This window comes from Apteryx mantelli, chromosome 9 (assembly GCF_036417845.1).
Source record: "Apteryx mantelli isolate bAptMan1 chromosome 9, bAptMan1.hap1, whole genome shotgun sequence".
Classification (NCBI taxonomy): Eukaryota; Metazoa; Chordata; class Aves; order Apterygiformes; family Apterygidae; genus Apteryx; species Apteryx mantelli.
In genome coordinates this window covers 18388562-18408389 of record NC_089986.1, presented here as the reverse complement: position 1 = coordinate 18408389, position 19828 = coordinate 18388562, and the positions used below count along the sequence as shown (strand labels likewise).

Below are 19828 nucleotides of genomic sequence, written 5' to 3'. Positions count from 1 at the left end.
ATAAACACCGACAGATAAAGTTCTTGGTGTTGAAATATGATGTATATGAAGAACTGAGGAACACTTCTTTTGCTGAAAATTATAATAAAGGTATGACTGGAAAGATCTTTTTTGTAAGAGGTTGCTATAATCTGTTTAAACTTAGATTCCAAACAGTGAAACAATCTCTAATCAGAAAGACCATAGGCATATTTAAACACACTCAAAAGAAGCTCAGATATCTTATTTTTCCTACATGTGTCTCATTAGTTTGTTTTAAAGTTTGTTAGCATATATAAAATACTTCTACAGGGAAAGCATATGATGTAGATAGACAGAGAATGTGGACACTGATGCCAAGTAAATTTCCTGGAAAACAAAGTACATAAGAAATATTCATGGTATAATTAGTCAGGTAGATTTTTCTGGGTAAAAGCAGATGTGTTTAGTCATCTAACAAGTATCTTCTGAGAGGTAATATCTACTAATTATTCTTGAGAGCTTTAAAATAGGGCTCTGATATTATTTTCTTAAATAGCTTGAATCCTTTATATAAAACAGGCTTAAAAATTACTGATTTTGAATAGTTACATCCTTGTTTTATTCCAAAATGTTTATTTTCTGTGAGAGTTCTCCCTGACTGTTTATTAAAAGGAAACTTTTGTCCTAATCATGAAAAGGTGTAAACAGCTCTGCAAGGTATTTATATAGGATGAAATCCTCATTACATCTACAGTACTCTTCCTCGTATAGGACCTTGTTTGTATGAGCTCTCTCTCACATGCACAACAGCTTTTCCGCTGTTCTGCAGCTACTATGATCAACTTGGTTCATAATGATCCCCCCATACTGATTATCTTATATTAGAGCAGTATAAATGAAGTCTTACAATTATCACAAACTTGAGCATTCATTACCAAAGACAGGCATTCAGTAAGGCAAGATGCCCTGCAGGAAAGTTGCTAATATGACTTGAGGAGCTTGCACATTTGAGCAAACTTTTGTGAAGGCAACTGGCCACAGTCTATGCACTGTTGCAGCAACACGCAGCTACCATGACTTATTAAATCCATACGAATAGTCTAGGGGTAGCTTGTCCCACTGCTGTCATTCTCAAACTAGATGATACAGAGCACAGGAAAAATAAGGGTTTGAGAGAGAAGCTGGAGGAAAAGAGAGCTATCCATACCACGTTCAACCAGCCAAATTGTCACAGCCAGCCATGGGGGCGTCCCTCTTTTCTCTCACTCCCTTTCCTACAATGAGTCATTTCTGCAGACATTAACTTGGTTATTCTGTTAGTTGATGAAACACACTGTGTATTCTCTTGTTCTATTTACCCATTAAATAGTTTACAAAGTGATATATTATTGCATTTTGATAATTTTAAACATTATTCTCCCTCCTTTTTAAACAGTCCTCTATTACTCTAATTATGAATGTGTTGTGTTTGCAGCATCCTGAAAAGTGGTGTGTGTTACATAGAAAAAAATAGCTTTTCTTTTGTAGCGACAGAAAAACAATATTCCTCACTAAAACTCAGTCAGATTTACTGGGATGTTAATGCACTGAAGCTGACATTATCAACAATATAGCTTTACTTAAAAGGCTAAGGGGGGGAAGATCATGTTAGGCTTCAGACACATTGCATTTGTGCAAAAGCTTATTATTTATGCTAGAAATTAAAGAAAAGTATAACTGATGACACCATATATTCTCTTCAATCTCTACAAATGACTCTATCTATTGTAGAAATCAAGGCATCAGTCCTACTGAATATATACATACATTAGTTTCCCAGTGCCAAGCAATTCTACAGTAAAGAACAGAGTTATAATCTGCTAGATGCAGCAAAGAAAACATGAGAAGAAGATAGCCAGCACTTGCAGCAAGCGACCTTCTTATGGTTTTCCCTATCCAGGCAGGGGGACATAACAGGCTGTGGGACATAACCTAGACCTGAGTACAGGGAAGGGGTTAGAAACTCATGAATCATGTACTATATGATAGTACTTTTCTTTCCAGATATGCTTTGCACTTCAACAGCTCCTTGGAGCTTCACCTTAGAAGAAATCCTTACACTTTGACATCACAGTAGCTGAAAACTACAGACACTCAGCAGGTTCTGGGTCTCTCTGAGTTGGTTGCAGCCTTAACTGTTACGCAGTTGCTAGGAACCTTGAACTAGCAGAAGAGACTAAATGAGCTTTAAAAGTGTTGGCCTGTACTATATAAACCCAAGTTTTTATTATATAAAACCAAGTGAAAGAGTGAGAGAAAAAAAATCTCAGACTTTTGTCACCTACATGTTTCCTTCCTATTTAATAGTCACTTTAATGGGTGCTATTCTATCTGCAGTTTGTACTCTTTCTTCAATTTCCTTTTGTGCATTTTATTTTCTGATGTACTAGATGCTCTGCTAAGTGACACATTCCAACCCCAGTCACTGAATGTGACAGCTGTGCTGTATCTAATCATCAAGTGCTGTGCTCAGACACTTGACAGCATTTGGAAATATTCTTGCTCTAAAAACAATGCAAGGAGATTAGCGTAGGTGAATGTAACCAGACTGATAATTGCAGAATATAAATTAAATAGGAATATTATTTCTTTGTATCTTGAAACAATTTTGTTTGTTTTTGTTGCAACTAAACTATTAAAAGTTTCTCTGTGGGGTTTCAGACAAAATATAAGCTCATTTTCTAATGAACATAAACTGTTTTTCTCGAGGACAGAATAATTCCTAGTTTAAGGAACAGTATTTTAAGGAGATAGGTGGCAATGAATTGGTGCTTTCTGTGAAACATCTTCAAGCATCTTGGAAGACAGAATTTGTTTTTGCAAAGTTATGTTACTATTAAGATTATCTGAGAGGATTATTTGTATTTCTAGCAAAGCTCCAGGAAGCATGTAATACATGCAGAGTGGAGTTAACCTGACATCCTGTTAATCATGTACTTAGCATGTGTGTTTTTAGGACAGCACATACTTGTGATTCTGGCTCATCATTTGTGATCTGTTTGAGGTTTCTGGAGAATGAAAAGGCCGTATATAAATTTAAGATAATATTATCAGCTGAAGCTCTATCACTTTTAATAGGCTTGAGGGAGATAAGCTGGGCACCACTTTGTGGTTTTAATCTTGGAAAATAATAGATTACAAAAAATAAAAAGAATATGAGATATCTTCTGTTTCAGAACTTCTGTCTCCAATTTTACAGTTGCCCTATGTCCTCAGTGCCCATTCAGCATTGTTTCGTCAAGATTTCTTTTTTAGATGAGAAAAGAAATCATGTTAAATTAAATTTAAACATTTTACAGAATATACTGTTTTCTAGGCAAAAGAAAATGAACAGAAATTGCAGTTTGGCTACACAGCTACCATTGACAATATTTGAATTCTGGTGATTAACAAATTAAGAATAACTCTAGAACTATATCCCTTCAAATGCCGTATTTATACTTGCACAAAGAGAATTATATCAGCAGTTAAAGCTTGGAATTACTTCACCAAGTAAAGAATGGAGGTGGGTATACTTACTATGTCAGCACGATAGCCACAGCATCATTTAGGACACTCTCTCCAAAAAGGAGTGTGTACAAATCTGTGTCGACATGCAGCTCATGGAAAATAGCAAGGACTGTCACTGCATGGAGACAAAGAAAAGCGATTTTGTTACTCTCATATTGCTTTAGCAGTTTAAGAAATAAAGCAATGTTAGGACATGAGTTTTGAGAAGTCCAGTCTGATTTTATTATCTAAGTAGGTAACAGTAACAGAATAGGGATCAATTGAAGTTGATATATAAGATCCTTAAACCCAGCAATGCTATGAGTTTTATTGCTTTAGCTGAGTTAGGAAAGAACTTTCTTTCTTACATCCAGAATCACACATAAATGAAAATATCATAGTGTATTTTATTGTGCATGAAAAGAATAAGATCTTGTGACCACAGAGGAAAAAGGATGCTAAAAAGCCTTTGGTTTTGCCATAGGCTTTGTGGGTTATGAGAATAGCAGTTTACCTATTTTAAGAAGGATATAATAATGTTTATCCATCTGTAGTGTGTGTTTATGGAGGGACAGTTAAAGGGACAAATAACCTTATACCCTGTCCCATCAGCAGCATACACACTTTCACATCAAGTGGCATGTTTGTAGTCATGAAGCCCTCTCCTTCAGATCAGGACATCTGATACCTGTAAGCCATTTTAAGGTTCCTTCAGCGTATAATTAAAATCCCTTCCTTCTCCCTGAGTTATATGCTATATTTAATATTTAGCTTACCAGTGCAATAGAAGAATTTAGATTGTGTCAAATTTAAATTGAAGTTGGACAAGTTATTTAGACACATATCCTCACAGGCATTTAGACACTTGGCCCATATTTAGATATCTAATTCTTACAGATATTAAAGGAGGCCTTAGTCATTTTACACCTAAGTTTCCTTACCTGTAAACGGAGGGTCGTAATGCTTCCCTAGACCTATATATTACTTTGTAATCTCTAAATGAAAAAGGCTATCTATGCTTGTGTTGATATTAGTATTCTCTCTTTGCACAGAAGAAGCAGAGCTTTCTCTTTTCAAACTAAATTTAATGTAAAGGCCCCCAATTATTTGTATGGTTAGAAATTACACAGTAGCTCCCTGCTTCACTGGTGCTCATTCTAGTACGTAATTGTGCAATTGACTTCATCTTCGTAGCACAGGAATCCTGGAGATCAGAAGAGCCTCCAGGATGTCAGGTTAACATCTGACATTTCGGAAATGGAAATTGCATACTTTTACATTAAGGTGGCTGCTGATAATTCACACAAAAACATGAACAGGTGATTATTTTTTGTCTTAATCAAATTTCTTGGAACTTCTGCACATAATCCTGGTAGGACTGAAATCATTGTTCACAAAATTTTCTAAATTATGCTTAAATACCTGTGAAATCTAAAAATCAGTTTATAAGCCAGTTTATAGATTCTCAGGTCTCCTGTGCAATTTTATGTCAAGTGATCTGTGTTGATGTGTTATCTCTGAAGAATTCTGGATGTGTTATTCTACTGAGGACAATTTAGGCGATGTGTGTAGATGAACAGTTGCTGATACAGCTATATTTAAATTAACTATAAAACTACAGTTATATTTAACTATATTTTAACTATTTGGCAAATTCACCCATCTACTCCCAGTACAGTTATATTTTAAATCAGGAAAAGAGTTCTTTTCCCAGAACAGTTCAAAGGTGTAGGAATCAGCTTTACTGGCAAAGGACATTTTCTTGGTTCACCAATGTCTATATTCAAATTTTTGCTGGATTATTAATGCTGCTTCAATGCACTTAACTGTGGACCACTTAGACACATACCTACACATTCTCCTCCTTCCTCTTGCCTCCTATGAAAATAAATACCTTTTCTTTTTCGAAATGAGTAAATCCTCTTTCCCTTCCAATTCTGCCCCCAAAATCTGACTCCAAATCTTTTCAAATGGAAGCAAGATAATAAAACAGCACAGTAACACATCGCTTGCCCCTTCTGTGAGAGACTCATCAGTTCACCAGTTCTCAGAGAGTAACTCCCATTTCAGACAGATCTCCCACATCCAGTGGAGGTTACTGGATCTTCTTTCAGCACTGCTGGTCCCTGGCTGAAGAATTCTGGTCTTTGGAGAATGACCACTTCCAGCATCTGCTCTGTCCCTGTGCCCCTCTGGCCCAAGACACAACCAGCTACACCTGTGCCACTGCTGACAGAGGTTTGTCTAATCTGTTTTTAAAGAATTGCAGTGATGCTGGTTCCACAAACTCCAAAAGAGACTAACACAGCGCTTCAGTATTTTTGCAGCTTATGACTGCAGTTATTCCTGAATGTCTAACCTAAATCTCTCCTCCTGCTCTTCAAGTCTGTAGCTTCCCTTCCTAGCCCAATGAAACATGAATAAACTGTCATGTTTATTCCTTTTTTCTTTCCAGCAACATTTTACCTATTCAGAGACTCATTTCAGACATTTTTTCGCTAAACTGACTTGCTTCTTTCAATCTTTTCCTTTCAGTCATGTTTTATAGCCCTCTAATCACTAGCTAATTTTCCTTGAAATTATTCTAATCAGTCCATATCTTTCTTGAAATGCAGTGCCCCAAACTAGATCTGAGTACAGCGATTTACACTTTGCTGTTGAGAAATAGAGTGAAAAGATGCTGTAGAATATGTGTTTACAAATCCTGTTTTCCTTTCTTTTGCCATGTGTTGGTACTGATGACTCATGTTCAGGCTGTAAACCTGAAATGCTTTTCAGAAGAACTGCTGCTTGAATACTCAGTCCTTGTCTTCTGTTTATTAAGTTGATTATTTCTGAGTTTAGTATTGATCCCTATTGATTTTAAACCTTTACAAGAATCATATTGAGTTCTAATCCTGTCCTTCAAAGTGTTCGCAATCTCCTCTTGGCATAGTACCATACATTAAAGAAGCATTTGCTATTGCACTAGCCAGCTCGTTAATAAAAACATCAAAGAGTATCAGTGTGAGGATAGAGACCCGCAGAATCTTCTTTAGCACATGCACCCACTTGGAGTGTTCAATAAAACTTTTCACCTTGTTTTGCAAACCACCTTCCAGGCATTTCATCAAGGTTGCATTTTCCTTTGTTACTTATGAGAATCTTTGGATACACTTGAGAACGGGCCTATTAAAATGGCCTTGATATTCAACCATGATACTCAGAAAACTGCCACAAATACAAAAACATATATCAAAGCTCCTGACTTAGAAAAGGGTAGTGAACTTTTTTAAAAATTCAGTGATGGAAAGCCTAAAATAATGAAGCATTTAAGATTGTCTCAGTACTTGTGCCAGGAGAAATCTGATTCTCCTCTTCCTTGACTTCATCGACCGCGGTAACATTTATTAGATGCTAAACCTAGCATGATTTTGGTCCTACCACGTCAGAACAGGTGTCTATGAAGCTGCTTTGTGAAGGATATTTTTTGACATGTGTAGAAACAAATTGGCTTGCTATTAATTCCTGTTAAAAGTGTACATAACTTAATATATCAGCAAACTACAAAAATCCCTGAGCTAACTGTATCCAATACCTCTTTGCCATTATTATGTTTGAAAGGAATAAGGAAATCCAGAAACTAAATGAGACCAGTATATAAAGTACTGGTATTGGCTTAATCTTCTGACTACAACAATTAATATCTTTTATAACTCATTGGCCTAAATTCTCTTTGGGGGAAAGCACCAAATAGTAAGAAAATAAGATGAGGGAAATCTCATTTATGATTCCCATCCGTTTTTCTCTAAAAATAACTATTCCAGTTTTAATTATAGACTCCGTTCCCTACTAATCAGTTATGCCACTCACAGATTACCTCAATGGTAAGGAGAAAGCATAAAAATATTTTAATTATAATATGTTTCTAAATAAGCTTATATAACCAGTTTATAAACTGTGTTACCTGCTGTATAAATTATCCTTTTAAATACAAAAGTCTTTGATTTTATGAGAAACAGGACCTGCTCTTTCTGTTGAATACCCATTTTTACCAATAAAAACAGCAGCACAACTCACATCTTTGGTTCAGCTGTAACCATAGTAACTTTAAACAGAAAAGGGCCTTGTGATTATCAGTACGACCAAAGGTAAGGGAGTTCATATAGCTCAGGAATGGCTGTGCTTCAGCAAACCTTTCTGAAGGGAAATCTGTTTTCTCTGCTTGAAATGTCAAAAGTTTAAAAAAAAAGAAGTGCTGAAGATACATGAAATGTCTTCCGATTGGAAGGTCATTGCACAGAACGTGTTAATAACAACAGCTAGGACAAACTGCCGAAGTTGTACTTTCCAGTTATTTTTCGGTGGCTACAGCAGAGGTCAGATCTTCTCATTTGCACGCTGGTTTTGTTCGGTCCGTACAAGCAGCGGTGCCCCAAGGGGCCGGCTGCCGGGCCTCGTCGCCGCGGCTGCCTTTCAGCGGCCGTCCCGCCGTGCGGCGCGTGCCCCCGCGCGAGGCCGCCCCGCCTGCCGCCGCGGCGAAGGAGGGCCGGGGCTGCGGCCCCCGCGCCGCCACCTGCCTCACCGCCTCTGGGCCGCTAGCGAGGAGCGACCGTGCAGCGGCGCGGCGGGAGGAGCCGCTCGCCGCCGGAAACTTCCGCCCTCTGGGCTTAGGCTTTGTTAGAAATCAAAGCACGGTGTTAAAACAAGGGAAAACTTTAAACAGAGGAAACTCAGATCGGCCGTTTTACACAGATTAAATACAAAGTTTGAAAACGAATCTACCTAGTATGTCCTTCCAGGTTGAGTCATTTCTGCTAGTCTTGCTTGCCAGCTTAGCCGCTCTCCGTGGCTTCTGCGGTTGTACAAACCCCAACAGTCTCTCTCACTGGGCTCAAAAAAAGTCATTTTTCGCTCTGCTTGCTTGCCCCTAACTGTAAGTCTCTCCTCAGGCTTGCCTCTTCCTCCCTGCCTACCCCATCCTTCACTCAAAAAGACTAATCGAGACATTTTGTATGAAAATCATTCTAAAACGAAAGAAAGGAAAAGTGTATCATCAGCTTCTTTGCTTTTCTGACAAAAATTCTGTGAAGGTGGGATTTTCACTCTAAAAAATTAACGTATAATAAAAGTGACATTGTTAGTGATGCAAGTGTAGCCTAAAACATAGGCAAAGTAGGATTAAATTCCTTTCATTAATACTTAAATATCGCTTAAATATAATCTTATCGAATAGCCACAAAACTTAAAGGTACTTAAAGCTGCACCTGTAACAGTGCTAATAATCCAGCATCACAAGAGGTTTTGTATGACTGATTATGTACTTCTGCAATGAGAAGAGATGATATCCCCAACTACCTTTGATTAACTTTTGATAAATGATACCTATCAATCAGAATGATGAAAAATCTACATATTAGTCTGGCATTTTAAAAAAAGGACCAACAAAGGGAGAGTTTGGCACAGAGTTCTAAAATCCTACGCCTTGAGAATTAAGACTCTCATCTGAATTATTGAAATGATTCTAGGTTTTTTTCTAGACTCCTGAACAGTTTTTTGAGGCATCTCTAAATACCACAGACATTTAGGGATTACAGCCTATAATGCAAAATTTAGAAACATAGGCAAATATTTTAGGGAACTAAGGCTCTTAAATTGTTACATTCAAGGGAATTTTCTGGTTTTAATTTTTAGTTTTAGCTGAACATTTGGTGTGGAAGTGGTCTGTATATTAGCTTGCTATAATTCAGCTTTATTTCATTGAGACTAGAGGGAACTACAGGAATCTTAAACACCTTCCCAGATATAGCCAGTCATAAGTTCATTTATTAACCTTACTTCAAGTGCAAGTTTTCTATATAAGGAAACCTAGCATATTGGAGAAACTCTTCTGAGTTAATTTTACAAAAAAAAATCTCTGTATTGAACATAATAAACACTCCTCAAAACGAAAACCTGTAACGTGCTACAACAACATTTCCTTCTTCTTAACAATATTAGGAGCTTCTAGCTGCATATATTTTTTAATGTCCTTGTAGTAAAATTTCTCATTTAACATGTAAACATCTACCAGTCTTATCTTTACTCTTACAAATAAGAAACTCAGTCAAAACAACTTCTGACATGTCAACAGATCAGCTTTTAGCATCTTGTTAGACTTAATTGCTTTTCACAGCCAAGGGAAATTAAAACCCTTTTTGAAATGAGTTTATAATCCTACATAGTGAAAAATTAAATGAAAAATCAAGTAGCAAATCTGACAGTAATTTATTATTTTATCCTAGTAATTTATTATTCTATCCTTCTTCTATAACACTAAAAACATTTGACCAGAGATGTCTTTTTTTAAGCTAGATATCACATATCAAATCATTAGACTGATTATTTTATGCCTTTGCATATATCATTCCTCCAGAGGACCATGTTTGAACTGATTTTGGAAGTCCAATGAGCACTTTGCATGGCTTGAAATTATAACTCGCTAGCAAATCCTACAGCACAATGGAATATTTTCACTAACTTCTACCATTAAATCAAGCAAAAATTTTGTTCAAAATTCTGTAAGCCTTTGGGGGACTGAAATTTACAGATAAGATTATTAATACACATAATAGCTTAAAATATTGTAAATAGATAACAGAAGGAGGAAGACTGAACATTAAAACAATGCACAGACACTATATAAGCAGAAGGCAAATTACAAGCAGCATTAATTGTTGATAGCTTTTCACACTAAAAATAGTTTTCACAAATTCAGTGTTAACTATTTAAACTTGTTAAAAAACCTGGGAGAAGTAATCATTGTCACTTCTTATTCCTTCCAGCAAAAGTGGAGTATCTCTTTTTCTTTTTTCACCACTGTTCCAGATGAATGAATGGTGAATTAATAGAATAATCAAAATCAGTGTGTTTGTCTTCTACATTTCTCTACAAGTCAACTTGTTAATTTGTGCAACTAAATAGTATTGGATTGCAAATCAGAAAGAGAAACCAAGCCAACTGCAAAACTCTATTCATAGTACAATCAAGAGCTGTGTTTGGAAGCGTTAAGCAACCTTTATTCCATAAGCAATTTATTTTCCTAGGTTTTGTTTGTGCTTTTAGTCTCTGTGTTCCTCAGTTGTTCTGAAGATGGGCTCTGATCATGTGCTGAATCTTATTAAAGTAGTTGAGGGAATTTATAAGAGGCAGCATATTGGATGTTTGGATTAATCTGAGAATAACGATTTGATGCATTTTATACAGCAATCTTGCAACAACTGGTTTTGTGAAAATAAATTGTTTTATACCATATTTTAAGCCATCAGAATGATACATCACAAGCTGTCAATTTTCTTTGTAAAATATCAAGGTTCCATTTAAAGAATGGAACAAATTTGTAGAACAATACTGTTTTTTGTCATTTCTTTTAATAGCCACAAATTTGAAAGGTTTATTCACAAGTTTCCCAGAGGAGCTTCCCGGGGTAGTTAACAGCAGTGCAGCATACCGGGTGCATCATACAACGCTTTCTGCTCCGCTCCCTGCACAGCTCACCTGAAGGATTCTGCGAGAATCCAGCGTTAGACTAAATACTAATAGAGCTAACGGGCCGGACTTCCAAGGTCTCTTTCCAATTTCAAAGAAATAAAATACTATTTGATTAGAACGGTCCACATCATAGCTTTATTCACCCAGGGGCCTGCATGACTGTAACCACCACCCTTACCTGTGCTGTTCTGCTCTGTGCTTTCTGCCACACTGAATCCCTTGCAGAAGGAACTGAAACTCTTCAAAGATGGGGGAGCTCTTTAACTACTACAATGTGCATACTGACCTAAGGTTAAGCATATGTGATGAGTAAGTATCCATTTGATGATCAGATGAATACTCATGTTACTTATTAACAAGTGGAGTTCTATGAGATAAATTGTCTATATATACATGGTATGCATAAAAAATCCTTTTCCTTCCTGCTTGTGACATGTCCATGAACTCCTGTGTATTTTCTGAATGTGTTCATGATTCAAAACTACTGACTGAATAATTTCCCTGAGTAATTTTTTGTGTCCGGGTTGTTCACAAATCATTCCTATTACAGAGTTTAAGATCACAAGGAATCATTATATCATTAATTATGATCATACATAATTCTAAACATTCAGACTCCAAACAACTCAGACTCACTTTTACCCTACTGAGTTTAAATTTTTTGTCTTGTGTTTATCTGAGGTAAACCTCCAAGAAAAACATCCAGTCATGAGCTGAAGATATCTCAAGAGGGTGAATCCATTGCTCCCTATTGCAATTGCATCTTTCTCCTTGCTATCAAATCTTTTTTCCTCTGCTTCCCAATTTAATTTGGTATTTGACTTATATCTTCTTCTTACACCTTTACCAACAATAGTCCAGATCCTTCAGTACTTTGTCTTTTCTGGAAGGTATTGTAGATAAATATCAACAAATAACATTTTCACCTCCTCCTTCATGATCGTTTCCTTAATGCAAGAAGCAATACTTTAATATCATAGTGCTCTTATTAAAATTTTCAGTGTAACAAAAACTAGACAATGAATAACTGAATAACTTGGAAGTTAGCCCTGTTTTAATTAGGAGATTGGATTAGATGACCTCCTGAAGTCCCGTCAAATCTAAATGATTCTATAATTCTAAAATTCACCAAGTCTGTTTCCCAAACCAGGATGTTTACTGTAATTGTAGGCTTCAATCTCGTATCTGCAAATTCAGGTCAACATGTTGGTATTTATCATGTGGTTTTATTTATCATGCAACACTGCATTCAAATTGTAAATTGATACATTAAAAACAGTATTTATGTGGCCAAATCTGGAAGCTAGGTTCACTGTATTGTTAAACTGGGCTAGATCATGCATGAATCTGATGTCTGAGTTATTAAACATGAGGCTCCAGAGTGACAGCAAATCTTGTAGCAGCAATCAGCACACAGATTTCTGAGGAATGAGGTATAGTAACATTGTTCCAGTCTCCCCAGTAGCTGCATTTATAAAGTTTGTGAGCTAAATATGGGTAAACCAGTTAGTAAAACAAACAACAAATTACCAGAATATCAGACTTTTAAGAATTATGGGGATGAAATCAAGAAGCATGCAGACTTTGAACATTTCTATGGTACGTGCAGTTCTTATTTGTTCTTATGTTAAATATGTTCCTCTGACTTTTGAAAAAAATAATTTATTTTAAATAGTTACCTGGGTCAGTGGCAGACATCAGTGATCCAAAAAATAAACAGTCAGTAAAGTGGAATTCCCATCCTTTTAACTGGCCAATGTGTACCATGGCCTTCACAAAACCATACATTATCAACCTGTCAGAGGAAAGAAAAGACAGACATTCAGATACAGTGTATGACACTTATGCTTGATTCACAATATTAAGGAGTTTCTTGTTGTTCCATTCAGCTTCTTTTAAATGCACATACCATATGAATACTGAACACCAACTGCTGGCATATAAAAATTCTATTTCACTTTCAACTGTTCAAATATTGTATTGAAACTTCACAGACAATTTAAAAGAAAAGACTCCTCTGAATAATTTCCATCTGCTGGTGGGAGAGGATAGTACTTTTAGGTGTTTGTTTTTCAAAAAGAAACATAAGGTAAGCTCAAGAAGACATTATCAAGACTAATTTATCTAATGTTGTAGAGCCTTTACACAAAGACAGTACTACAATTGGCTATGTGGCGTGTTCTGACATTTCTAAAGGAATTGTTTTCATTGTTATCAGCTTTTAAATGTTAACTGTGTTCTAACTTCCAGATGAGGTCTCCAAATGAGACAGATATTTAACAACTTACAATGACAGTGAATCAATAAAGTCACACTTCAAAATGCGCTGCTAAAACCTCACTAGTTTCACAGAAAATGTTATCTTTGGTCTATATAATTAAGCAATAATATCTGAGATATGTAATCTAACAAGAATCTTGAAATAACTTGAAAAAATCAATTCACTTGCTGTCAAAACCTGTACTTGATTTTTATATTTTTCCATACATTTCCAATCTAGTTAATAAAAACAAATTGCATTCAATACCATTTCCATAAACACAATACACACAGTTGACAGCTGTGCTCTTCTAATTACAGATTTTAAAAAATCTTCTAAACATACCTATTGTATACAGATATTTAACTACATTTTGCCCACAGCTATACTCTTAAGATGCTTCTGAAGTCATATGAGTACAGAAAATTTGACAGATTCAGCACTACTGAACAAATATTCAGCCTGAGGTTTAATTACAAACTGTTTTCAGATCCATACCAAGATTTTGTAGATTTTATGAAATATAGTAAAACTATTAAATTGATAGGGATGCAGATGGGTCACCATAGAGATCCCCAAGGGTCCAAAGTGCTTGTGTATGCATTTACATAAGCTGCCTAGCAAACATTTAATCATAAATTATTCTAAACCTGCTTATCCAGCTGTGGTTCTCCTCGACTGATGAACTCACTTTCTCTCCATTCCCAAGGAACAGAGTCAAGACACTGCAGTAAAGTTAGGCTTTTTTATCTCCAGCACAAACACATGTTGTTTAAGGAATTTCTTCAAAAACTGACTGTGGTGCTGCTGTCCTGATTTGAAATTGTCTCAGAAGTCAACAAGAATCCCAGTTAGCCTGTGCGTGTCTTTTAGAAATAACTGCCCAAACCTGCTTGCAATTATGACCAAAGATACTCCTCTGATTCAGCTAAAAACATTTTAAAATAATAAATATAATTATGTTTTGATTATCTGGCAAATTTAGTCATGATTATTCTTTAAATATCAAGTATAGACATCATCCTGGTCTTTAGTACTGTTTCTCATACAATAGTACGGCTCTGCTTCCTGTTTCTGAAAGGTTGCAGATGAACTGCAAAAACCCGGATTGAGGAGTCGTTTACTGACAGAAGAGGTCTAAGTTTGCCATAAAGCTTAGTGCAGTAGAGGACTTTTACAGAACCTGGTCTTAGTTCCTATCCTATTCAATACTTGGCTCCATTGAAAAAGGAAATAAAACTGAAGATCAGACTAAACACGGGTGCTATTCACTGAGATGTCAACCATCGTCCACTGGAGAAGAGAGAACAACAAATTCAGAATATTATTCTTTTTTTGTAATTCATGAACTATTTAATCCATTTTGGTAATGCTACAATGGCAAAGGTCAATTTTTTCAAACATAAAGCCAACTAATTGCAGGCATACATGTGGGGTATGCGATTCTCTCCACAGAGAAACTGCTGGCTTAAATAAGCCACAGGAATCTGTCCTTGTTCCTGCTCCATCTGGCACATATGACAACATGCCCCCAGTCAGATACAGACTTCTCTGGAAATCTGAGTTTGTTGAACCGGTTTAATTGCTGACTCTTTAAAACTACAGCATGACAGGGAGAGCGAGTCAGTTCAAATTAATCTCCACATTAATTTTCTGATGAGTTGGGTAAAATCCGGTTGGGGCACAAGGCACACTTTGCAGTGTGAGATAAAGGGCTACACTGCTGTAGGCATCGGTGCCTCTATAAAATAGTTACACTAACTGAGAAGCTGGCCCTGATTTTTAAGGAGATGGAATAGTAAAGACCACAGCCATTATTTTTATCTTCACTATTTATACATGCCCAACACAAAGTAATGTTATGTTTGAATCGAATGTATTGCTGCTTATAGCTATAAAAGTGTGTGTGCTGATGCAGCTAAAAGGTCTTATCGTACCGCAGTTAGAGTCTGAAGCCTAACCTAATCATTTCAATATTGTGAATTAACTTTTAAAACACCTTGGTTTACTTTTTATTTAAGAGCTGTATATTTGTAATGAAGGTAATAAATTAATCAAAGGGATTTCTTACTAGGTACAGCTATAGAAAATGCAAAAAATATAGCTTTTAAATAACTTTAAAACAGAACTCATTTCCTTCATTTCCAGTTATTATTTTCTAGTTATCTCATCATTCAGTTTCTTGTTATCCTCTTCAGACTGCACAAAAACTTTACCTAGAGGTATTTTGAAAACTAGAAATCAAAGGGCAGTTCTGAACTGGAGTAAGTTCTCTGGTGTTTGTAAAAGTAACAGATCTACGGCAGTTTATACCAGCTGAGAGTCTGCCCACAAGAAAATCATTTAATAAATTCATCACAACAGAGAGCAAACTCATGCATACACTTAAAAAGATGGGAATTTACTTTATTGTATTTCTCTAGATATACCAGAAGCTGAGCATGTCATTTGTTTAGGATTTTTTAAATTTACATTTTAAGTTAAATCACTTTTGTTATCCTGCATGTGAAATCAGATTCTGTTCTCAGTTCTGCACATTAGAACTAAGAGAAATTTCACCTGAATTACAGGAGTTACTCTCCATTTTAGATTGGTAAAACTGAAATCAGATTCCTGGCCCTGTGTATTCCAATTCATTATTTTTTATTATTCAAAAATGTCAGTCTTGCTTTATCATTTTATGCAGTGATAGCGATTATTCAGATGACCAGCTGACACAGTCTACTACAGTCAAATTTAAATAATGAAGCAATTTATCTATGAGGAATGTTAGTAACAAATCTCTTTAGAGTACTAGTTAATGATGTAGAATAAGTATGACTTTTGTACTACATATTTAAAAGCTGGATCTCAGCTGGATACTTGAGCTCCCAACTATAGTGATATTAAACATCATACAGTACTACACTACATAACTATTCTTAATGGAAATCGAGGGAGGAAAGCATAGCCCAATGACAGCAGCACATTAATCCCAAGGATACACCCTGAACTGAGCTTCCTACTGCTATTATAAATTGAAATTGGAAAAAAAAATGTCCTATTGATTTTTAGGGCTGATTTCATTTGATTTGATATGTCTGGGTTACTTCTAGCAAGTTCATATCCACTGAGTTTCAGCAAATCTGATTGTTTTAATCATGTTTGACAATCCATTTTATATAAATATATATATATTCAATAAAAATGTTATTAAAATACCAGTTATAAAGGCGTAAATAAGTCAAAAGGTCAGTGACTCTGAGTTTCACCCAGAATGTTCCTGTCCCATTAGAATGCATTCTTAACCAAACGCACACTGCTGACACAAATCAAGTTAGCAATATTAGGAGCTACAAATCCGTTAAGAAGAACAGTGCTCCTATCTTTACTGACTCCTGGATGTAAAATCATCTTTCTTACTAATCCATAATGCTATTTTTTTTAAAGAATATCAGAACTGACATCTTCAAAGCTGCATAAAGAAAATGGAAGCACAATTACAAAGTAAATTAACCATAATTTCCAAGATGGCTTTGGAAATCTTAACTTTAAAATATGCTTGCAGAGTAACTTTATTTCATATACTATTTTGTATCTTGTTCTTAATCTGCAGTGTCAGTTCTTTGGGAAGGGGGTGCCTGCTTAAACAATGGGATCTTAATCTTTATGCTCCAAGTGATACTTCTCTAATAATAATAGTAAAATAAACATTATAAAGTAATTACTATTTTCTGCACATAAGTCTGGATTTTGCATTTATACTGCAAAATGTACATAATTCAGAATACTGTCTAAGCCACTTGAGATATTGTTTCTTTATTTTCCTAAAATGAAGTAGCAAGTACTATTCTGTGGCACAAAAAGAATGAGGTACTGGACTTAGATATGAAACTTCTACTTATGTCCAGAATCTGAATCCTCAAAGCTACTGCCTGAAGCCCCAATATACTTATACATTTTGGCAATAAAGCCCCTTATGTCCCAACAGATCTTTTCTGTGGGGCTTGTCCAACACTATGTAACGTATGCAATGCTTGTCTAAAGATCCTTTGGTACTCACAAGCTAGTAAAGCTGTTCAGAGAGATTCAGACCTGGTCCATACAAAACCCACCACTGAATGAGAGAGGGACAGCTTCACTTTGCAGTCACTTTCTACTCAACTGTCTAACAGAGTAATAGAGTAATGTGTAAGCCTGAGATTCAAAGCCCTGCTTCACTTGCTTCACCTTCTTCATTTTTTGTAGATACTGAGATCAAAGAGCCAAAGAGATCGTCCAGGCTCCCAGGAGCTGTCCCCCTTGCTTACCATTAGCAGTGATGGGCACGAATGTCAACATGTGATGTGGCAATGGGTGATTTGGGCCCTCATCCTGGGTGAGGAAATTCTGACCTTGAGGCTGTACTTCAATGTCTAATTCCTTTTCCCTTTATCCCTCCAGCTTTGTAAAGGTAAGTGGAGGCTGTGGATCTGGTAGGTGACAGAGTGTCCCAAACCATGTCTTTTTTGGATCTATGAATCTAGACTGTTCAAGGAACAATAGGAAATCAATAAAGAGCAGGGAATTCATTTTGGGTTGCCCTGCCTTCTTATCAACTTTTTGTCATGAATAAACATGCAAATTCAGCAATTTCTTCAGATGATCAGAAACTAGATGATCAGAAACATTATACATTAGAAAAAAGTAGGAAGTAGATTAATTAGTAGTAAATGTTAACTGAAGACTTCTCAGTCAGACTAAGTGCTGGTTCACTAGTGTAAAAGATATTTGTGAATAACTGATTTGATCATGGATTTGGAATATTAATGAAGTAATACAACAGAAGAATAAAAATCAGATTAGCTGTGCTGCAGGAGAGCTGAACTTATATTTTCTATGCCCAAACATAATTTTTTTTTGAAAGCATGGGAAGAAGCACATCAAGTCAGCACAAGTATTTTACTACTTCAACAAGAAAAGAAAAAAGCAGTAATGTAATGAGACACAGGAGAGAGAGTAGAATTTTCCAAATTATGTATGTCTGGCACTTACAAAGTGCATCATCTCTAAAAAATGCTACATGCTGTCATTACACAGTGGAGAAGGCACTGTATAAACATTTGACTTCCTGTATAGAGATGAAGTCAGAATCATTTTCCGGGAAACTGAGCTTTAGCTACCAGAATTTCTGGTGTGAACCAGCAAGTAGACCACATGAAATCTCAGAACAACACAAAACAAACTTCAGACTGGCAAAAAAACCCAGTCAAACTAAATAGCAAACACTGAAATATCAAAACAACAATCCTGCATAGCTTTAATGACTGAGCATTGTGTCATCCTTACATTCTGAAGCTGGACCAAATTCAATCTTATCTGTGTGAAAAAAGGGAGAAGGATCTTCAAATGTAAAATGCCCAGGTTTTTTTTTGCTACTATTCCAGTCCTTTTGCTACTAATGTTTTATTGCCATGTCTTGAGAAACAGAGTTTGGAGAGCAGACTGGCTGTCTGGTTGCTGCTGGAAGTTTCCAGCGAATTTATTTATAATTCTGTTCTCCAAGAATGCTAGTCTGGGATTGGGACATTCTTGAACTAGCTGCTAGTAAATGCAGAAGAAAAAAAGGTCCCGCTCCTAAAGATTTTATAAAATAATTAGTAGACAAGAAATTGTCTAAATGTAAAAGCTCAAAAAAGAGTGTTCCACAGGAAAAGCTGGACATGCATCACAACAGAAGTCTATTTTTGGCAAGAGTTTCCTTTAGCAACAGCTGGTTTTAAGAAGAGATCTGAAAAGAGGTAGTGAAATTGCTTTGGGGATTTTGGGGAAGGTCTTGCTAAAAAGTTTTAGATAGAAGAACATCTATCCAACATCTAGCTAGTAAAAGAGAGATTATTTGTAGTACTAAAGTGGAAGCAAGCAGGGTATGTTTGATGCAGAATAGAATGGGGAGGTGAGAAGAAAGATGCAAAGGGAAGCTGGCAAGGGGCTGGGAGAATGGTTCTGAATAGGCACGAATGGGATCAGACCACATCTGTGAATGCAAGAGGAAAAAATGCTGAAGTAATCAAGACAGGAAAGTTGAGAACCTAGTGGGAATTTTAGCCTTATGGGTGGATGAGAAAGGCCATATAAGAAACATGTCAGTAAGCAGCACAGTGATACCTACACACATAACAAAAGGCTATACTATACCTAAATGCAGCTGGCAGAAAGTAACCTGAGCTACCAGCAGCTCTGGAAATGCAAGACCACACGGTGTCCAAAAGAAATGTTGAGGGGGGATATCTCTCCATGCCCAGTGAACAAAGCAGAGAACAAAATGACAATGACAGAGATTGCCACAGACAGAAAAACCTATTCTAACCCCATCATATCTCCTACTTTTGTGCTTTTTGACCCTCTATGAGTAGATAGATTATTTCCACACAAGGTTTCTATCTTCACTTAAAAAGCAAGAAACTGGTGCTCACTGGTTTAAATGAAAACATAGTACAGAATCACTGTCAAACAACTGTGGCTAAAAAAGATTTGCCATTGCTTTTACCAGTCTCAAATACATATAGATCAAGAGAGCAAAATAACAGAATCACAAGGGACCATATGAAG

General features: G+C 36.2%; 1 protein-coding gene across 1 annotated transcript in view; it reads right to left on the bottom strand.

Annotated features, from left to right (window-relative positions):
* SLC9A9 (solute carrier family 9 member A9) overlaps positions 1 to 19828 on the bottom strand; it is a 224500-nt gene that overhangs the window by 158944 nt on the left and 45728 nt on the right. Inside the window, exons 5-6 of the mRNA XM_067301844.1 lie at positions 12678 to 12793; positions 3520 to 3625 (exon numbers count right to left, since the gene is read on the bottom strand). Coding sequence (XP_067157945.1) covers positions 3520 to 3625; positions 12678 to 12793 — 222 coding nt within the window. The remainder of the gene's footprint in view (positions 1 to 3519; positions 3626 to 12677; positions 12794 to 19828) is intronic.